Source organism: Ornithodoros turicata, chromosome 8 (genome assembly GCF_037126465.1).
Source record: "Ornithodoros turicata isolate Travis chromosome 8, ASM3712646v1, whole genome shotgun sequence".
Classification (NCBI taxonomy): domain Eukaryota; kingdom Metazoa; phylum Arthropoda; class Arachnida; order Ixodida; family Argasidae; genus Ornithodoros; species Ornithodoros turicata.
The window spans coordinates 10,169,066-10,187,123 of record NC_088208.1 but is presented as its reverse complement, the minus strand read 5'-3'; the positions used below and the strand labels follow the sequence as shown (position 1 = coordinate 10,187,123).

The 18,058-nt window shown below is 46.3% G+C and overlaps 1 protein-coding gene and 1 long non-coding RNA gene across 2 annotated transcripts; one reads left to right on the top strand and one right to left on the bottom strand.

The window, feature by feature from the left end:
• The first annotated feature begins 2,592 nt into the window (after positions 1–2,592).
• On the top strand, positions 2,593–12,089 carry LOC135366453 (procathepsin L-like). The gene is made up of 5 exons (XM_064599161.1): positions 2,593–2,907; positions 4,155–4,325; positions 7,377–7,756; positions 9,390–9,500; positions 11,812–12,089. Exons 1-5 carry the CDS (start codon positions 2,665–2,667, stop codon positions 11,909–11,911), a joined length of 1,005 nt encoding a protein of 334 aa, XP_064455231.1. The 5' UTR covers positions 2,593–2,664; the 3' UTR covers positions 11,912–12,089.
• A 4,474-nt stretch (positions 12,090–16,563) lies between these two features.
• Positions 16,564–17,553, bottom strand: LOC135365919 (uncharacterized). Its single transcript, XR_010414010.1, has 2 exons — positions 17,308–17,553; positions 16,564–16,708 (listed from the first exon to the last, which is right to left on the bottom strand). It is a non-coding gene; the product is annotated as an uncharacterized LOC135365919 (long non-coding RNA).
• Positions 17,554–18,058: the final 505 nt, after the last annotated feature.

Here is an 18,058-nt window from a genome sequence, read left to right as displayed (position 1 = left end):
TCAAAGCGACTGCTAAACAGCGCTGGCAGTGCCGTTCCGTAGGTGAGACGGCTTGCTCTTGTCATATATGATGACGAATGTGCTGCGAGCGCTGTGAACTAGTGGGGTACAGTTATGAACTGAGTAGTGAGCGGCTCATTTGCGGCAAAAACCAACCCACCTTGCCGAGTTGTTTTCGAAAACTGCACAGCTTTCCGTACTGGGTGTGTGAAATGCCATTGGCTTTTGAACGGCTCTTCGGTGTCGAAGCACCTAAACCTCCAGTGAAGCCTGTTACAAGACGTGAAAAGATATGTACTGTAACTTTTTCTCAGCAGTTCGCGAATACAAATAAGCTCGCTTTATCAACCGCCATCGGTCTTTGTTTCTCTGCTTTGGAACAATATACCTACGTTACTCCAGAGCAAGCGCGGAAGAAAAACAGATGAAGCTGGGACAGGGGCAAGGGGGACGAGAAAAGAGAGATGAAAAACCCGAGGAGAGAAGGGAAAGGGGGTTGAGGAAGGATGTCGGTCTGCTCATGCGCATTGGACCCGAGCTATTTTTCCCGCGCTGCTGATCTTGACCTCTGTGAGTGGCTCCTGGAGATTACATGATTTGGGCGCGCGTCATTTTCCCTGGATCATTGCGTATATGGGAGCTTCCGGCGGATGGTCAACGTCTGTGTACCCCATATCGGCGCCGAGAAGTTTGGGAGCCGCCACCTGGTGTTCACTGAACGAACCGTATCGTGGGGATATTCCTTGGCAGTATTCGCACATTGCATTGCGTGTCAAGTCATTGCACGTGGAAGACGCTGTCCAGTGTTGATCTTTCCTGATAACGCATGACGAAAATGACACATGTGTTCCAAGTAAGCACCATTTCATTTTCATTTCAACATGATAGTTTTTGTTAGTAGCAGAAACGAAACCTAAACGAGGATCCCCATCAAGAGGCGGCAGAGTGGCCCTCCTAGTGAGTGTCTCGCCGTCAACAGCAACAATTGATTCGGAAAACCTTTACTCTGCTAATTAACACTAATGTAAAGTGTCACAAATCGGCGTGCAGGGGGACAGGTAAAAAGGAAAATAAAATGCGGTGAAAAACCCAACACAATTTCGGTAACTGAACCGTTAAGGAATGTGCCGCAGACTTCCAATACTTCGAAGAAGAACAGTCTTTGTTCGAAATATTGGCGGCTTTAGTCCTGAGGAATTTCCTTTAACATTGATCCGTTTCGCGTGAAATATCTGTAAAATGGACGGTCACTGCGGAGGGGACGTCTTCTCCACAAGAATATCATAGGGATGTTCGCAGCCCACCATAATCAGGGATCCGTCTGTTCAGCATGCAAGACATGATTCACAACTGGTATCATTACGCGTGACGTACTGCACCTAATATCGAATGCTTCATAGAGAATGGGCTTCGTGGGCTTACGGAGTGGCTTAAATAATGGAGTAATATGAAATATGGGCTTACTGGAGCGCGTACGAGCCATGTATCGTTGCGCAGAAAACGGGACTCATTTGATGTGCGCTAGATAAGCAATGAACTCTCTCACAATAGATATGTTTGTTCGCATGTGAGTGAATGTCATTTGAAAAGAGCAGCACACCAACGTCCACTTTCTTTCTTAATTTCTTCTTCCTTGCCTTCTCCATTCGACCGCAAGACGTACGCGTTAGTTGGAACCTGGAAGAGGCAGTGACAGCTAGCCCATCGATACACCACCATGAAAATACGGTTACGGAAATTTAATGATTGCCATGACTGAAAAACTTGACAGCGATTGCTTCGAACATAAACGCTTGATGCCGCTGAGTCTGTGAGAGTCGCTGAGTGAGCTCAGTCGGTAACGTGCTGGCTCGCTGAGCTCAAGATCGCGGGTTCGATCACGGCCAATAAGGGCGGTAGCAATATGGGGGAGGTAAACATTGCTTCCAGCACCGTGTGTCGAACATATCCAGCGCACATCGAAAAGTACCCCAAGTGGTCGAAATTATCCCCACTCCTACACTGTGGCACGTGCAACATGTCGCCACAAGGCGCAGACTAGCCTTACGTGTAACATAATGGTCATAGTGGTACCATTACCATTCGAAAAAGTTACAGGGGGCAGCGCGCGCCCTGGGACGGCATGCTGGGAAATGCTGTGGGAAACGACAGCGACGGTGCATATACCGGTACGATGACGATGACGATCAGAGACGGTAGCAAATCGCTGTCGTTTTGCACAGCATTTCCTGGTACGCCGTGCCGGGGCGCGCGCTGCTCCCTGCAATGGCCTACTGGCCATGGGCTCGCATCTTGCTTCACAATCATGTTCTCTGCTTGTTAAAATCTACACACAAAACTACACACAAAGCGCAAAATCTAGGTACATGTTTACTGCAGTCGAGAAACGCGTTGACATATTCTGCTAAGCCTAAATCATTTTTCACGTCTGCGGACGTCGAATGCACCATGCACCAGGTTCGTCAATCCAGTAGGAGAACTTTGCTTCGTAACCGACGAGTAAGTTCTTTATCTGAACGCCGACTTCCGTCATGTTGCCCTTTGTCAAGCACGCATAGTTTTTACCCGGCCGTCGACAAGGCTGCCGAAGAAAATGGCTGACGTGGTCTGAATGAGCTCCTATTTAACGTGCGTGCATGAACACCCTTTGCAGTCATCGTAACAATGTACCTGTCGTTGCTGTTCGTACTTGCTGTGCCACATGCTTTCGCAGTGACGTTAAACAAAGAATTGCTCGAAGAATGGCACGAGTACAAGGAACAGTTTGACAAAAAATATGGGCCCATAGAGGATTTCAAGCGCATGAATATTTGGCAGAAGACAAAACATATCGTCCAGCAGCACAATGAAGAGTACGGCCGTGGACTCCACAGCTACACGCTTGCTGTCAATCATATGGCAGATATGGTATGCACAAAATTTTTATTCAATCCTCCTCTTACTAGTCATGTGTGCGATTTGTTACACTATGGTAACATAGCGATCTGGGCGCACACCAAGGGCTCCTTCAGATAGACAAGCAATGTCGTAGCCGTGCAACTATACCACCACACCAGACTAAATTCCAATTCAAATGCGTTTTATTTTATTTTATGTGCCCATGAACAGCGGTTGCCTTAATAATGGTGCACAAGTCAACTGATGAAGACTGACAATTAACAAGCAAAAAGTGACCAAAAAATGCACGCATTACGGTTGAAAAGATCAACATCAGAAGAACATTTCATAGAGGAAACAATCATACGTGGCAGTGGAGAGAAGGTTTGGCAAAATCAATTATCAAAAAGAGCGCTGATTACGGAGAGCTCGCGCACCAACAGGTAATGGGATTGAGGAGGTCAATTCAAAGCAATCAAACACACCGTGAATGCACTTATACAGAAACCAAATGCCGCGCCTGGGTCTTCTAATATGTAACGATATATAATGCAATAACTGTAATAAACAGTAGCAGTAATAGTAGTAAGACTACATAGAAACAAGAAGCGCGTTCGCATCCCACTAATGGCTGTCTCTGACATTTATTTTTTTTTGTTAATAGTAGTGTGTGTGATGTGTGCTATTTGCTTAAACTCAACGAAGAACCTTAACACAATTACGGTGCTTTGAGGTTGAGGCCAAACTTGATGCCATATTTCTCGAACGGCACACGGCCGAAGTGCCCCTAGCGGTGCAGGGCGCTGTTGAGAAGCGCTCAAAGCTGACTCCAACGTTTCCACAACGACGCTTTTGCGACAATCTATTAGGCATTTTTTCTACCCTCTCAATGAAACAAGCTGTAAAACATCTGCTCGCAACAAGCCATGCCACCACGTCAAAAGTTCACGCGTGACGTGCGTGGCGTTTAACGCAAGGGCGCTCTGCTTGCCAAACAGGGAGGCAAATTGACCCAATTTATACGCGTCAGAGATTTTTTGCTACAGGATGTAAGAATACAGGTAATGCGCCAGTGGTGTGATGCTTGAATCATCACTTTATAGCATCTCTTGTCCAGCTTAGAAAGGTAAAATGCAAAAAAAGAAAAAAAGCTACAGCACACTTGTTGTGACATCCTGTTCTGCCTTTCATATCCGTTTGAGTGGTTAATGTTTCAATAATAACTTTGCGACCAAAGCGAAACGAAATAACGGTTAAACAAATAACTTTCGACACAGACTCAAGAGGAACTGGAGCATCGGAGCGGCCTTCGTATGACTCCCGAGTCAATTCCTGAAATGGAAGCTGAAACGGAAGTATTTACTCTACGAGAGGGGTCGCTTCCTCCCATTCCTGATCAAGTGGACTGGAGAACGAACAATGGCTACGTGGGACATGTCTATGATCAAGTAAGCCATTGTTTCACTTACTTATCCCAAAACAGGATGAAGGAACGCGAACACGAGAACGACGGACCCTAATAGCGTTAGACTAGCAACAATTTTATCGCATACTCATCCGACAACCACTAGAATAGCGTGTCCCTGGCCACACAGGGAACTCCGCTAAGAGACGAGGATGATGATGATGATTCGTGTTTTAATGGCGCAGCGGTAACTACGACCAAGAGACGAGGATGAATATGGTATCAGTGATTTGGGTTTGGCGAAAACTCCCTCTCATCGTCACCTCACTGCGATGCAGCCCAAGTCCGGTTCACAGTTCGTGCAAGAGCAAAGATGTGGTTCTTGGAAATGTAACCTGTCGGGCCTTAGGGAGTCCACTCTATTTTTATGTTTTCGTAGTCAAAAGTTAAAGCACTGGAATGTCGGCTCTATGTATTCGTTTCCGCGCTCTTAATGGGACTATCATGGGACTACTACGAGACTATCGCATCCGGAAATGTGTGTATGAGACCGATATGCTAAAGTTTGGCACCGCTTCACTGTCTACTTGGCAAAGTTTATCTTCCGAAAACATCTTCAATATGAAATAAACTAGTTTTAAAGCTTCGCGCCCCTCTGCAGCAATAGGGAAGCCCCAGCGATAGTAATATCATGACGACGTAAGCCAGGCACACAAATGGGAGCGCAGCGCAGGCGAATGTCTCCGAGCTCGTCCAATCTGCGTGCGCACCGAAGTATACTAAGTGAAAAGTCCTCGGTTAAAACGCCGACTTTCGCATACCAGTGTGAGTTCTTACGCGAATATGTCGTGTGAGATACTGTGTAACGCGCCTGGCTGCATGAACACGTACGACGCCAACGCCGACGAGAGGCTACGCTAAATATTTTTCATTTACAAGTAAAATTGTTTCAAAATAACTCGGCGCGAAGTCCCGTGGACAATAACCCCCAATTCCTGAAATAACTATCACCTACGTATTAAACTTTTCTTAGTCCGCCTTGAACGTAAAGTGGGTGTACTCGCACTCACTTTGAGGGTAAAAATTTGCAGATGTATCATGCATACCAGCCAAAGCAAATGCATAACATGAGCAGATACATTGTGTTCTTCCAGTGCAGCAATTCCGAACTGGTGCGATATTGGGCCCATATACGGTCACACATGCAGATTAGGACATACACGCTTAAATTTATACATAAATTTGAAATATCACATAAATACGATGACGAACCAAAAGCTCACTCAGTGAAAACCGATACTATATGTACAGTGCCTATCTCACGGGCGTCTGCAAATTTGATTGCCCTGCTCGCATTCCAGTCAAAACGAAGTGTGAGGTACTTAAGTTTAACATGATTTTATATGTACAAAAGCACTGATGTGAGGAATTGATTGGTGCTAACTCACCATAAAAAAAAAACGCTTGCGTTTCTTACGGGTTTTGGTATGAGGTAAAATTAAGACCCAGTGTACACCCCATTTATATTTCATGACAATGTTAAACATTTTACAATACACCTTTAAACCTTTGCACGCTGATGACACCCTTAGTACACCCTTCACACACCAATGTAGATGTACACCAAATTCACACCCACGCATGAGAGGACAAGCCTTAAAGGGGTGTAATATAAGTGTGATCTAGGTGTATATTGCGAAAAGTGTGTGCAGGCTTCTAGAAGCATCGCCGCCTAGTCACGTGGTATCCACCACATTCACCATCAGTGGCGGTCCCAAGAGAGGTGGACAGGGCGGTCGCCCCCCCCCCCCCAAAAAAAAAAGCATAGCCTGGTCCAGTTTTCGTCTCTTTCCCTGTGACACTCTCAAGGAAAGCGACCTAAATGGGACCTAAAATAGCACCCAAGATGGGTTACCAGTGATAGGATTTCGTGCGAGAGAAGGTTGAGCTCGTGTCTAGGACCTCGCACCCAAACGGATAGCGACTGGCTAAAGGCGCGCAGACGTCGCCCCCCCCCCCCCCCCCAGGTACTTCGCTGGGACCGCCCCTGTTTACCATTGGAAGCGGAAAGTCACGAATGTGGGCCGTACTTAGTGATATGGCGCCTGGGAAAAAGTCGGAGCACTTCGAAGCCGAACAATTGTCCAGCTTCACGGTGGAAAGTAGCTGTTCTGAGGCTGAGACACACAAACAGACGAACACAACATAAGCTTCAGGATGACTGAGAATACGAACAATTGAAAGTGATTTGAGATGGCTGCCATATTTCAGTTCTTCTGTTCACCGGAAGGAGACAACATTTTCGTTCTGCTTCAGCTGCTTTCCTTTAGCGAGGTTCCATTGTATGTGGCGCTCAGGTGTACTGAGACTCTGTATTGACTAGTGTGCTTACCCGCCAATCCAATGGGATGCGCATATAGCACTGTTGCAGCGAAGTTTACGCAGCGCCATTTCGGGCCCGAGCGACCACGGATTCAACTGTAGGCTAGGTAGTATTATAAGAGTGTTCTCCATGGTGTTTCAAGCGGTGTGGCGCCAAGGAAAGCAACCTGTAGGAAACTCACAAGGAAGCGCTGCATTTTGCGATGGGCTAACAACTCGTGACCATGTATTTGAAAGTGCCACGTCGTCTGCTAAACTACCGCGCGTTGCGTATTTTGGGTCGACACTGATGCTGGCTCGTTGAAAACACGCACATTTTTGCCTATGAATTTGAATGAATTCGTTAGCCGATATGGTAGGTATGTAGGTAGGAAGCTATTTTATTTATTCGTCAAACAGAAAAATACTTTTTTCAAATGGACCAACTGTGGTGGTGGTGCTAATGTAACAGTTCGCCGTTGTCGGATAGACTACAACTGATATATGACGTAAGCCCTCCTCTCATCAAATCAGAAGCGACAGTGCGACGCAGTAAACTTCCTTTTTCTTTCGTGTGCACGACCCTGGTACATGCCGATCAGCTTCATGTTCCAGTTCATAAACAGACATTTCTTCCGTCTCTCCTTTCTCCTCCCCGCTGCCTCTATGATGTCACGGGGAGCGTAATTTTGTGTGTACAGACCTTAAGCGCGCCACCGATGTTCATTTACAGGGCATGTGTTCGTCATGCTGGGCCTTCAGCATCGTGGGGACGCTCGAAAGCCAGTGGTTCTTAACAACGCAACAGAGAGTCAACCTTAGCCAGCAGAACCTCGTAGACTGCGTCACTTCTTCTCACGGTTGCAAAGGAGGCGACCTATACGAGGGCTTCGAGTACATCAAGGACAGTGGCGGGATTGATACCCTGGAGTCCTATCCCTACGAAGCTCACGATAACGTATGCAGGTTCAAGAAGGAGGGCGTTGGCGCCGTTGTCAACGGCATCAGCATGATCAAAAATGGAAGCGAGTTTGACCTCAGAAATGCCGTCGCCACTGTGGGACCCGTCTCCGTTGGAATTGACGCCAGCGACTTTCGTTTCTTCTTCTACGGGTATGTTGGTCACGCGCCTTGCGCAATATCTGCCCGAAGAATGAAGCCAGAGAGCAGAGCGTGGTCTGCTGAGTGAATTCAAAGATCGCAAAAATTGTCAATCATGGCACGAGTGTTACTTCGCCGGTGTTACTTACCTGGTTAACTTAATAAGTTGCTTAATTTTGAGTTCTGTCAAGTAGCATTATAGGGAGTATTTCGTACTCAGGCAATTCGGAAAGGCTCTGGGTAAGCAAGAAAATTGCGCCAAGTGCGAGCCAATTTTTGCACCTATAGCGTGCGCACGCCATTCCTAGAATTCAGCTGGTTAAAAAGGTTGGCTTGCGTTGCGATATCGTGGCATATCAGACAGCTCGGAAGCTTCAGTTTGCATCGCCGATACTCCAAGAGAGACACGACACCAACTGGGTGGATTGTCTTGGCTGCAATTGGCTTGCTTCGTTCTTCAAAGTACACATTGCATAGCTTCCCATTTACAACACAGGCCGTGCCACAATGCTCTGCGTGAGTATGCGCCGCAGTACACTAACACGATGCGTGCCACACTAAAGTTCAGCTTGCAGCTAACTGCTAAGCCAGAGCGCACGCATGCGCCTAGCAGCTACACTAGAGCTCCCTACTGAAGCGTTTTTATTATTATTTCGTGTTAGCGTAAAGCAGCAACTGTGACAATGAGCGGTGCATACAGGCGAGGGAGAGGACAGTAGCAAGGAGCAGGGGACAGGGGTTTAGTATGCGTCCTAGCCCGACTTCAAGAGGAACTGCACCGCCTTTCGATAGAAAGTCTTTCGAAAACCCAGGAAAAACCCCGGACAGCACAGCCTGTGGTAGGACTCACGAACCCACCACCCCCAGTCTCGCGTCTCAGGGGTCAATTTTGGGGAAATCCGCCTCGCCAATATCGCTCGTTGGCCACCCCGGCATCCTCATACCGCTTTCACCTCTCCCTCACAGGCCCCGTCCACACACTCGTAGACCCCCCTCAGTATGGGCTTTGTGGTAACCTCTACCTATCACCCCTATCGCACTCCCCCCACTTTGCCCCCGTAGTCCCCACACGGATTTCACCCGAGCGACCGCCGTAGGGGTTCCACGTACATCCATTGGGAACCGCCGCTCCATGGTGTCTCATGTTTGCACACTGCCCTCTGACTCGTCCATGAACAGCTACGGCGCTATGTCGTTTTTGCTGCTGGAGCTTCCTTTCCTCCAGACGAAATCCTAATTCATATTACTCTTTTATGTAACACCTAAGCCCCTTTCGGAAGAGAAACTTGGCCAAATAGACAGTCGAACGATGTTCAACGTTGTGGTAAGAGACGTACTTGTTTCTTACACACGTTTTCCTGCTAACCACATCTGCAAAATTATTGAGGGACCCACCTCCTTCACGTCCGCGTAAGAATCTACATTGTGTGAATACCCGTTCCTCACACCTATCCGCTTGGCATTATTCAGCTGACATGGACACTAATTAAAAGTCCTCCAAAGCAGAGGAGGTGGACAAAGTACAGGACAATGGAGGTGGAGGACTTCGTTGCCACCCCTTGACTTTCTTGACTTCCTTCTTCATTCTACTTAGATTCCTTTTGATGTAGTGTCATCATTGTTTGTGTTTTCGGTTTTTCCACAGAAGCGGCATTTATGACAACCCAAACTGTGGGAGTGTCAACTTAACACATGCCGTCGTCGTTGTTGGGTACGGCACAGAGGACGGCAAGGATTACTGGCTCATAAAGAACAGGTAAGAACGGGGATCCGTGTATTTCAGTTGTCTGTATCCTCTGCACAAAGTGCATGTACATTTTCAGCATTCGGTTTGGATACCTTAAAGGGAGACTTTAGAACGATCTTTGCGAAGATTGACGCACGACGCTTTTGGTATATATCGGCCCCCCAAATATAAGCCATGGGCATGGTTTCCCTCTTACGCGATGTATTATGAAGAAATATCAGTTAAACTAAACCGAAAGCACAGTCGGGGAAGGCAGCGGCCAAAGTATCCCTTTCCCGGAGCACTAACACAAAGGCGCCTATGACGTCACCGGGTATGCCGAGACAGCAGAAGTAGGCGTGCACAGCTAAAACGTGGCTTCCCGTCTGCCTGTCGACGCCTGTCACCTCTCGTCGCTCAGCTCTCGGCTTAAAAAAACGCAATTTAAAAAAAAAACGACAGTTAAAACACCACTTTAAATTAGGATTGTGGGACTTTACGTGTCGAATCCATGGATTACAATGTGTGAAACGGAACCATACCGGAAGCGGTGTCTTCACCCCTTTAATTATATAGAATTCATTAGGTAATGTTTAAGACGATTTTAAGACTGAAGTGTCAACTAGAAGGTTGTAGTGTGCGCTAGTCCCAAGGAAGGAGTTTCGAACAAGGTTTTGTTCCGGCCCCCCGAAATCAAAAATAAAAGCGTACCAGCGCGTCCGCACCACAATTGCACTGCCAGGTTGAAGCACAGAGTCCATCCAGTGCCGTGTATGCTAAAGGGAGTCTGGCTACTAATGGGACGAACCTATACCTGGAGTTCCACCCACTTCTTGAACTCTGACCATTCACGAGGCAAAATACAGTTTCCTATTAATCCCAGGCTATCCAAGCTATATATCACCTGTATTCACTGGGCACCGACATTTTCGGGAAATGGGAGGGGATTAGATTGAACAGGGTATCCCATGACCACCTACGAACATATCGGATTTTGTGTCCACTTTTATCGCGGCCTCTGGATGGAGAGGTGCATGTCGGGAAGACACAGAATAGCAGAAGTGCTTGCTGCAGAACTGATTGGCCGGCAGAACCGCTTGTTAGAAGAGACTGCCCACATTATACGTATTTTAGATATGAAACATAACCAGATTGAATCAAGAACGGGCAAAGGTGTCTATATGAATAAGAGTCTCTCATAAAATACATGTTATTATCAGGTAAACATCGACACTGGAGCGTAATTGAAAGGTCATTTGCAAGATAATTGCGAGAAAATGTACACTTACGGAATAAAATTTAAGTAATTTGTGGAAAACATGTTGTCCTGAAATCCTCGCTTCGCCGTTCCTAGCTGCGCCACCGTTTTTTTTTTTTTTTTTCACCGGGAAAATTTTGGTGTCATGGCAGCCCGCATACGAAACAGCAGCCAATGAAAAACGCTCAATTTGATTGGCAGGTCTAGCCTCTTTTTAAGGCTCCTCCCAGTGGTCAGACTCCCTTTGGCATACACGGCACTGAGCCCACCTTAACCGCTGTGCCCTCTGGTGGCAGATGAAGTTATTCCTTTCTTTCCGGGGAGGGGGGGGGGGGGTTTCCTGGGATTTTCCTTTAGGCCGAAAATATCCCGCACAAAATGTACATCCCGAGAAACGTGTCGGTAGAGTATTTCCCAAATCGAGTTGTAACTTTAGAATGCGCACTTTGGCCCTCGAATCAATACCCCCAAAGTTAGACAATTAGACCTGACTATTTAGATCAAAAACGAAATGACACGAAAAAGGTGGTGGCGATTACTACACAGGACTGCAAACAACGCTCACTTGCCGATTATGTGGATCACCCTTGTACTTTGTTTGAAAATATTGTGAAGTGTTGTGTGTTAAAGGTGTTGTGACAGTTGGTTTCCAGCTTTCCCAGATAAATGCGAAAAACTATTCTATCACCCGACATCATCCCATACTCAAGTTTTCATGTCCATGATGTGAGCAGGTACGGAGAAAAACGGCCCTGAAGAAGCGACATCGGTGACGTCACACAGGAGCAGGGAGGGAAGACACCCGTCTCCCATGCCAAATGGGGGAGAGGGGTCCGTGAGGTCACACCGTGGGTCGGCTTTTTATGGCTGCGCCTATTTTTCGAACCAATCTAGCGAGAGGAAAAATTCTTTTTTCCACGGTGTTCTCATAATGAGTACGATGCATATATATTATGCTTCAACACATCAGAGAAAGTGTCGCAGCACCTTTAGGTGTTGTTGCATTGTTATTTGGGACTCTCTCTACATATATTGCTTGGCAACAATTTGAAAGTGACGCCCTTAATTCTCTATGTGTTCCAGCTGGAGCGAGCGCTGGGGACAGAATGGGTTTGGAAAGATGACCCGAAACCGCGGCAACCAATGCGGTATCGCTTCTAACGCTGTCTATCCCATCATCTGAAGAGACAGGGCCTGAATGGGAACTTTTTTGTAGAAACAGTACCTGTACATTGCGATGTACCAGTGGTATGCATCCTTATTTGTACGGCCAAATCAGATTTTTGTAATTATGTCCCTTCAATGTTGCAATTATCAATGCAGATTGGATATTGCACGAATAAAGAGGTTCATGTCATGTGTCTGGAGGCTCTCAGCATTGATGGTTATTGGATCTCGAGAAGAGACCTTTTGTATACCAGAAACCAGAGGCAACATGACTGTTTCTCCATATGAAAAAATGTATGTTCATGGCTACAGGATAAGGTAACGTTCAAGCGAACGAAAACGAAAGATATGAAAGCTATACCTAGATGTGGTTTTCACAGTTGATTTATAAGGCCATGCGCACATCCAGTGGGAAATAACACGTAACTACTGGACGACTAGCTACTTTAAATGCATTGATTAACTTATTCATTAGATGTTTTCGGGCAAATGAGAGAGAGCATTATTGTAGCCCGGCATGATTCAAATCCATCCTCTTTTTAGTATCCTTAAAAGGAGCACATAAATAACTTTATTTTAAGATGATGAATGGGAGTTTCATCGCCACGGGCAATACGCTACTCCATTGCTGGTGGTGATGTGAGAAATGCAATAAAACGTGTTATACAAAAAAGCCGAAACTGAAACCAAGCACTTGTGAAGCCGAAGAGGGATAGGGTGTTCGCCTCCGACGGCCACCCGTATACTAGCGATCGAGCTAACTGGAATAAACGCTAATGCGCTGACCACATAGCAGTCCTTATTCCGCCCAGATAAAAGATATTCTTTCCGCGCTCGAGATGTGCGTATTTTAGATTTCGGCGCATTTGCATACAAAGGTTGACTATTTATATATCAGAGTACTGCTCGTATTAGGATGTATAAAAAAAGCGTTGTTAGCTTCAACTCCGTTGTCTCGCATTTTCACGAAGACATCTAATTAAACGTTAACTAATTATTAATGAATATAGATGTCGAATAGATACATGTTATTTCCCCGAGGATATCAGTAACGCGTCCGCAAAAATGGCATCAGGGCTGCTCTCACATATTTTAAGGTATCTGTAACGAATTTTTAAAAAAATCGAAAATCGATTGTTTATATGTTATGCGACAGCATCAGCGATTATTTTCTGCATTGGCAACTCTGTTATCTGTAATACATACCCAAATACCAGGCGACATCATGGGAGTTATGGCATCATCAAGGCTATGTGTCATCTTCCTGATGCACCCTCCGTGCTCTGTTATCTCAGTATGTACGTAGAACTCCTGAAGCATGAAATAAGTCCTCACAACACCCCAGGAACCGAAATTACGGTTTTAAATTTCACCGAGTTGGTCCTGTTACGAATCGCGGCCGAGGACAAGAGCAATATGGTGGCAGGGTGGCAGAGGGTTAGACTCGCCGTCTTTCTACGAAGGACGTTAAAGGGGCGCTAAACAGCTCGACGAACATTTTCCAATTATTATGCTCCACGAAGGAAAATGGCTCACGGTATCCACATATGAAATTATTTTGCTTCTAGCGAGGGACCACGAAACAGTGCCAGTCAAAGAGCATAATCCCCGTGGAGGTGGGGGAGATTTCGCTCTCCTAGCAAATGACAGGCCCCACTGAGACAAGTTGCATCTCGCCAGGGAACCGGTTGCGAAAACACCGCGGTGACCTCGCGGAGCAATACAGCACTGAAAACATAATGCGCACATGAAATGGAATATTGGGGGCTTTTGGTACGGTTTGGACTGACTGTCTTGGGTTTGGCAACTGGGAATATGTTTATAATTGACCTCACTTCTTGATATCGCAACCAAATTAATTCCACATTCTGAATGGTTGATGGTGCGCGACGTCAAAATGACGCGAGGCAATTTCCGCCAGGACATTGCAAGGAAGAGCATGAGCGCGAAAGAGTGCAGTGAATGTTCGGTCGGTTTGGAGCCATTGTTTCCTTTGTGCGACAACATTTCTTTTAAACGTTCGCTTTCGACAAGGTATCATAGTACATTTAAAAAAAGGTGCATCTCGTGCACCTGTTTATGGCCTCTTGAAATACGATGTGCCCTTTGCTTATGGCGGATGTCAAAGAGACGTCATATGGGAGAAATTAATCCACAGGCCGACCACTGTGGTGCTGCTTATGGTTCTAGTCGCTTCGCGGTGTGAAGCAACGAGCTCTTAGCATGGGTTAGTACACCGTTGATAACGTGGCTTTTGAGGTACGTGTCTGCCGCACCCAATCGACTGTTAAGGTTCTGAGTTACGCATGTTGTCGTTGGTTTTTTTAGTCCATGGCCCAATTCAGCCTAGCTACGCTCAGCCCCAAAACAAAATGCCCTCACGTGTAATGTGTAGGTGAAGATTCCTACGAGGTTGGCACGATACAGAGCTACTTAGCCATTAAGTAGCCTTAGAGTTTACATTCTGAGAACAAGATGGCGGTTGCAGCGCAGGGGTGACTTGGAGGCTACTTCAGTCGAGGTGGCATGCGACCATGACATTGCAAGACAAGTGTATGCTGAGAGCACAGTATATTTAATATCACAGTCTCCATTCATGAATAGCTGTGAAGTATAAGGGCACTTGCCATTCGTAGGATGTTTCATTTGATGCAGGGCCCGGTTCACAGGTGTCGAAGCAGCTTTTTGGATGGCGTGACAAGAGCATATGTCGCCTCCTTTCTATTGTGGTCCATCACACCTACTCTCACAGGCGTTCAGCGTCTTCTAGATTCTTTGGTCCATCTTGTTGACGCCAGCGGCTTTTCTTTTCAGGGAACGCACATAACATTTCATTCCGTTTTCATTTCATTAAGTACGTTTTCCTCATGCTTCTATAATTCTCTGTATGTAATCTTTGTACGCGTTCCTGTGTGTATGTGCACCACTCCTTTTCCCCTTTTGACAATCTGATTGGGTAATTTGGGTTTCGGATTGCCCCTCTGAGCTGCGGCGCTCATCAGCTGCATGCCTGGAAACAAATTTTGAACGCTGAAACCTCGAAAGCTTTCTGCATAGATTTCCCTCTTCTTTGTTTCGAACTTACGATTCGCAATATTCTGTCGAATTACTGGTACTCCACTAAGGCTTGTGCAGTGACATCACACTTGGTCACGTGACATTGGAGAACATATTGCCGCCGCGGAGTCACAGTAGGTGGGCATGCCGTGAGTTGTTGCTGTATGCCTGCAATTAGGAGAGGAACTTGTAAAAACACACGCTGCTGCCTCATTCGGCTAGCAGTATCACACCTGTGACGCGTCCCCAGGTTTTCCCACGTCACGTGACTCCAACGCGCTCAAAGACTGCGCATGACGTCATGTGCACGAACCTCATTCCGGTCGCATCTACAACACCTGGATGTGAGTCAATGAATATTTAATTTGGTTTAATAGGTAACAGAGTAACCACAACGGTTGACCACAAGGGTGAAATGAACAGGAGACCACAAAGGGGGAGTTTAGCAGAGAATGAGAGACAGAGATGTTTTTCTTAAAGGGACGGTCTCGTACCCCCTGCCCCTTTCATAAAGCGTACCATTCGATTGCCCTTTGTTAAAAATGGAATACTGCTAATTTTCCCGACAAAACACGCCACAGTTATTAAATAACCGAATTAAATTGATAAAGATTGCAGAGCATGCCGCGATCTGTGTTGGCAACAATAAGATGGGCCACGTCGCCCTGCGGGTAAGTCCGTGATAGGATACAGAAATCGTCTGCTTTTGCGCGCGCTAGTGCATCGGCGTGAGCAGACGACTTTCAGAAGTTACTGGGCACAGCGGCAACTCTTGTACATTTTCTTTCAGTTTTCAGGTGAAAAACGCGCATTCTAAGTAGTGGCAAGCATGGTGGTTCAGAACGACTATGTTAATCCTCAAATACAAGTTAAAAGTTGCGGAACAACCCCATCCACAATCACAAATCTGAAGTCTCTGGCCATCGGCGCGCGCGGTCGCATTACAGCTCCGACCAAAAATATATTACGCGCGCTTCCATTACACTCCCCGTTGTACACTGATCATGCTTCGAAATGAAGTGTCGCTGACGACGTACATGGAGGAGGAGTACGTGCTTATTTAAAAACCGTATTAAATACTCGCGGAAAGAAAACACGTGACTTAGCTTCCACGTATCCGATTGTGCGCCACATTATGGGAGACCCCGCAGTCAATGCTCGGACTACATTCTCCGCTCGCGGAGGTATATGCCTGGTAGAGAGCAAAGGGGATTACTCAACCCAAGGTGCTTCTGCAAGTTACAATTACCATGACAACGACGACGCACCCGCAGGCCGACGTCATACGTGACGTATCCCTATTGGAAATTCCTACTTGACTCCATATGGTATTATGACACCAGGTCCTACATGATGAAGGAACCTACATACAAATAGGATCCTGTTTAATTGTGGGTCCTACATGCAAATGCGATCCTACATATAAACAGGATCCTATTTGGTTGGGGGACCTACATGCAAATGCGATCCTACATATTAACAGGATCCTATTTGATTGTGGGACCTACGTTGGGTCCTACATGCAAATAGGTTCAAGTCTCTCGTTGTGATCCCGTATAATTTGTGCACCCTATTGTGCTGTGTATATTAGGAAATAACAAATCATGCAGCTTCTTTTTTTTTTTTTTATTGATATCGTTCATCATCCCTGTGACATGTCTGTTGAACAATCACACTCTTGCCTGATGTACAGCGTCTTCAACACCTTTACAGATCATGCTAGATGATAGCTCTAAGATATATTTCTTGTAGGCATCTGAAACAATAAAGTGAGTTAGGAAGCTAGATTTAACAAGGGATAATACATTATGTGTCACATAAAATATGCCAAAACTCGTGCACAGGTTAACCAGACTTCCCACATATGCTGTTACTTGAGGTCCAAAGACAATGGCTTTGTTTGTTAGCAGTAAGATCAATTAACTATGACAACTGGGGCTACAGCAAGGGTGTCAGTAAGGCATTACCTGAACAGGGTGAAAACAATGCACGTTGAGTTATAATATCCGCAACTATTTACATTCTGTCATATTCCTTCCACACTCGGGGAAAATATGCATGACACAAGCTGAGTTATTATGAATTAATAACCAAAAAAGGAAGATATGTATCTTTAGAGCACCGGTACCCTGTAGCAGGGCCGCAGAAGCATCACACATTATATCAACCTGATGTTAAGTGATGATACAGGTTAACCAACAGGGTAAGAGCACAAGATTACAGATGGAGGATAAGGAAATAGGTAACAATAGGGTAATAATCGCACCGAGCGGATAAAGTTATAGGAACCCACACGCTAGGAAGAATACAAAGCAAAAGGTGCACGAAACATGGCATTACATGCACACAACTAACCTTCAATTCACGAAACCCAACAGCTTTCGGTCTTCCAAGGTACACACACAGAAACAGGTCCAGATACCACTAGTAAGGCATGAAATACAGTCACAGCACTGCGGGGCACCAAAACCACCAAAACTACGACGAAAGACGCTTCCCGAACGAGAGCTCTCTGGACATGCGTCCGAACGCTTCTATGATTTCCCTTCCAAATGAGCTGGAGGAATTCCAAGCTCCAACGGCGCCGCCTGGCTGTAACGGCCAGGCCTCCACAGCTCCCCGCATTTGCGGCAGTAGAAAAATAAAATCACGTCACAGTCACGTGGTATTACATCGTCAGGCATCATGACGGATGCCCATTGGCCAAAGCAGAATGCGCGCTCCGGGATTGGTTGATAAAGTTTCGAAATATCTGACAGCTCACTTTTCGCGGGCAGTCTCGGCAGTCGGCCAGGCGGGCAGCTCCAAGCAAGGTCGCTGCGTCTCCGCGGCTCGCCGATGTCGGTTGACCACAACGACCAAAGAGGAAGTGTACGCGCGGGTTTGTTCGTGAGCTATAGTGACTCTGGCCATGTACTGATCTCCGATAAAGTGTCAACCTACGGACATCCTTGCCGGGTCGGAACTGGAATGCTTGGTGAGCTGACGCCTGAGGAACACTTTCGAGCGCTGTCGCATTTTCAAATACAGTGACTAAGAAGAGAGTGTTCGTAACGACAAAAGTATTTCCCGTGACTGTGTGACCTACGGTGCATCGCCAGAATGA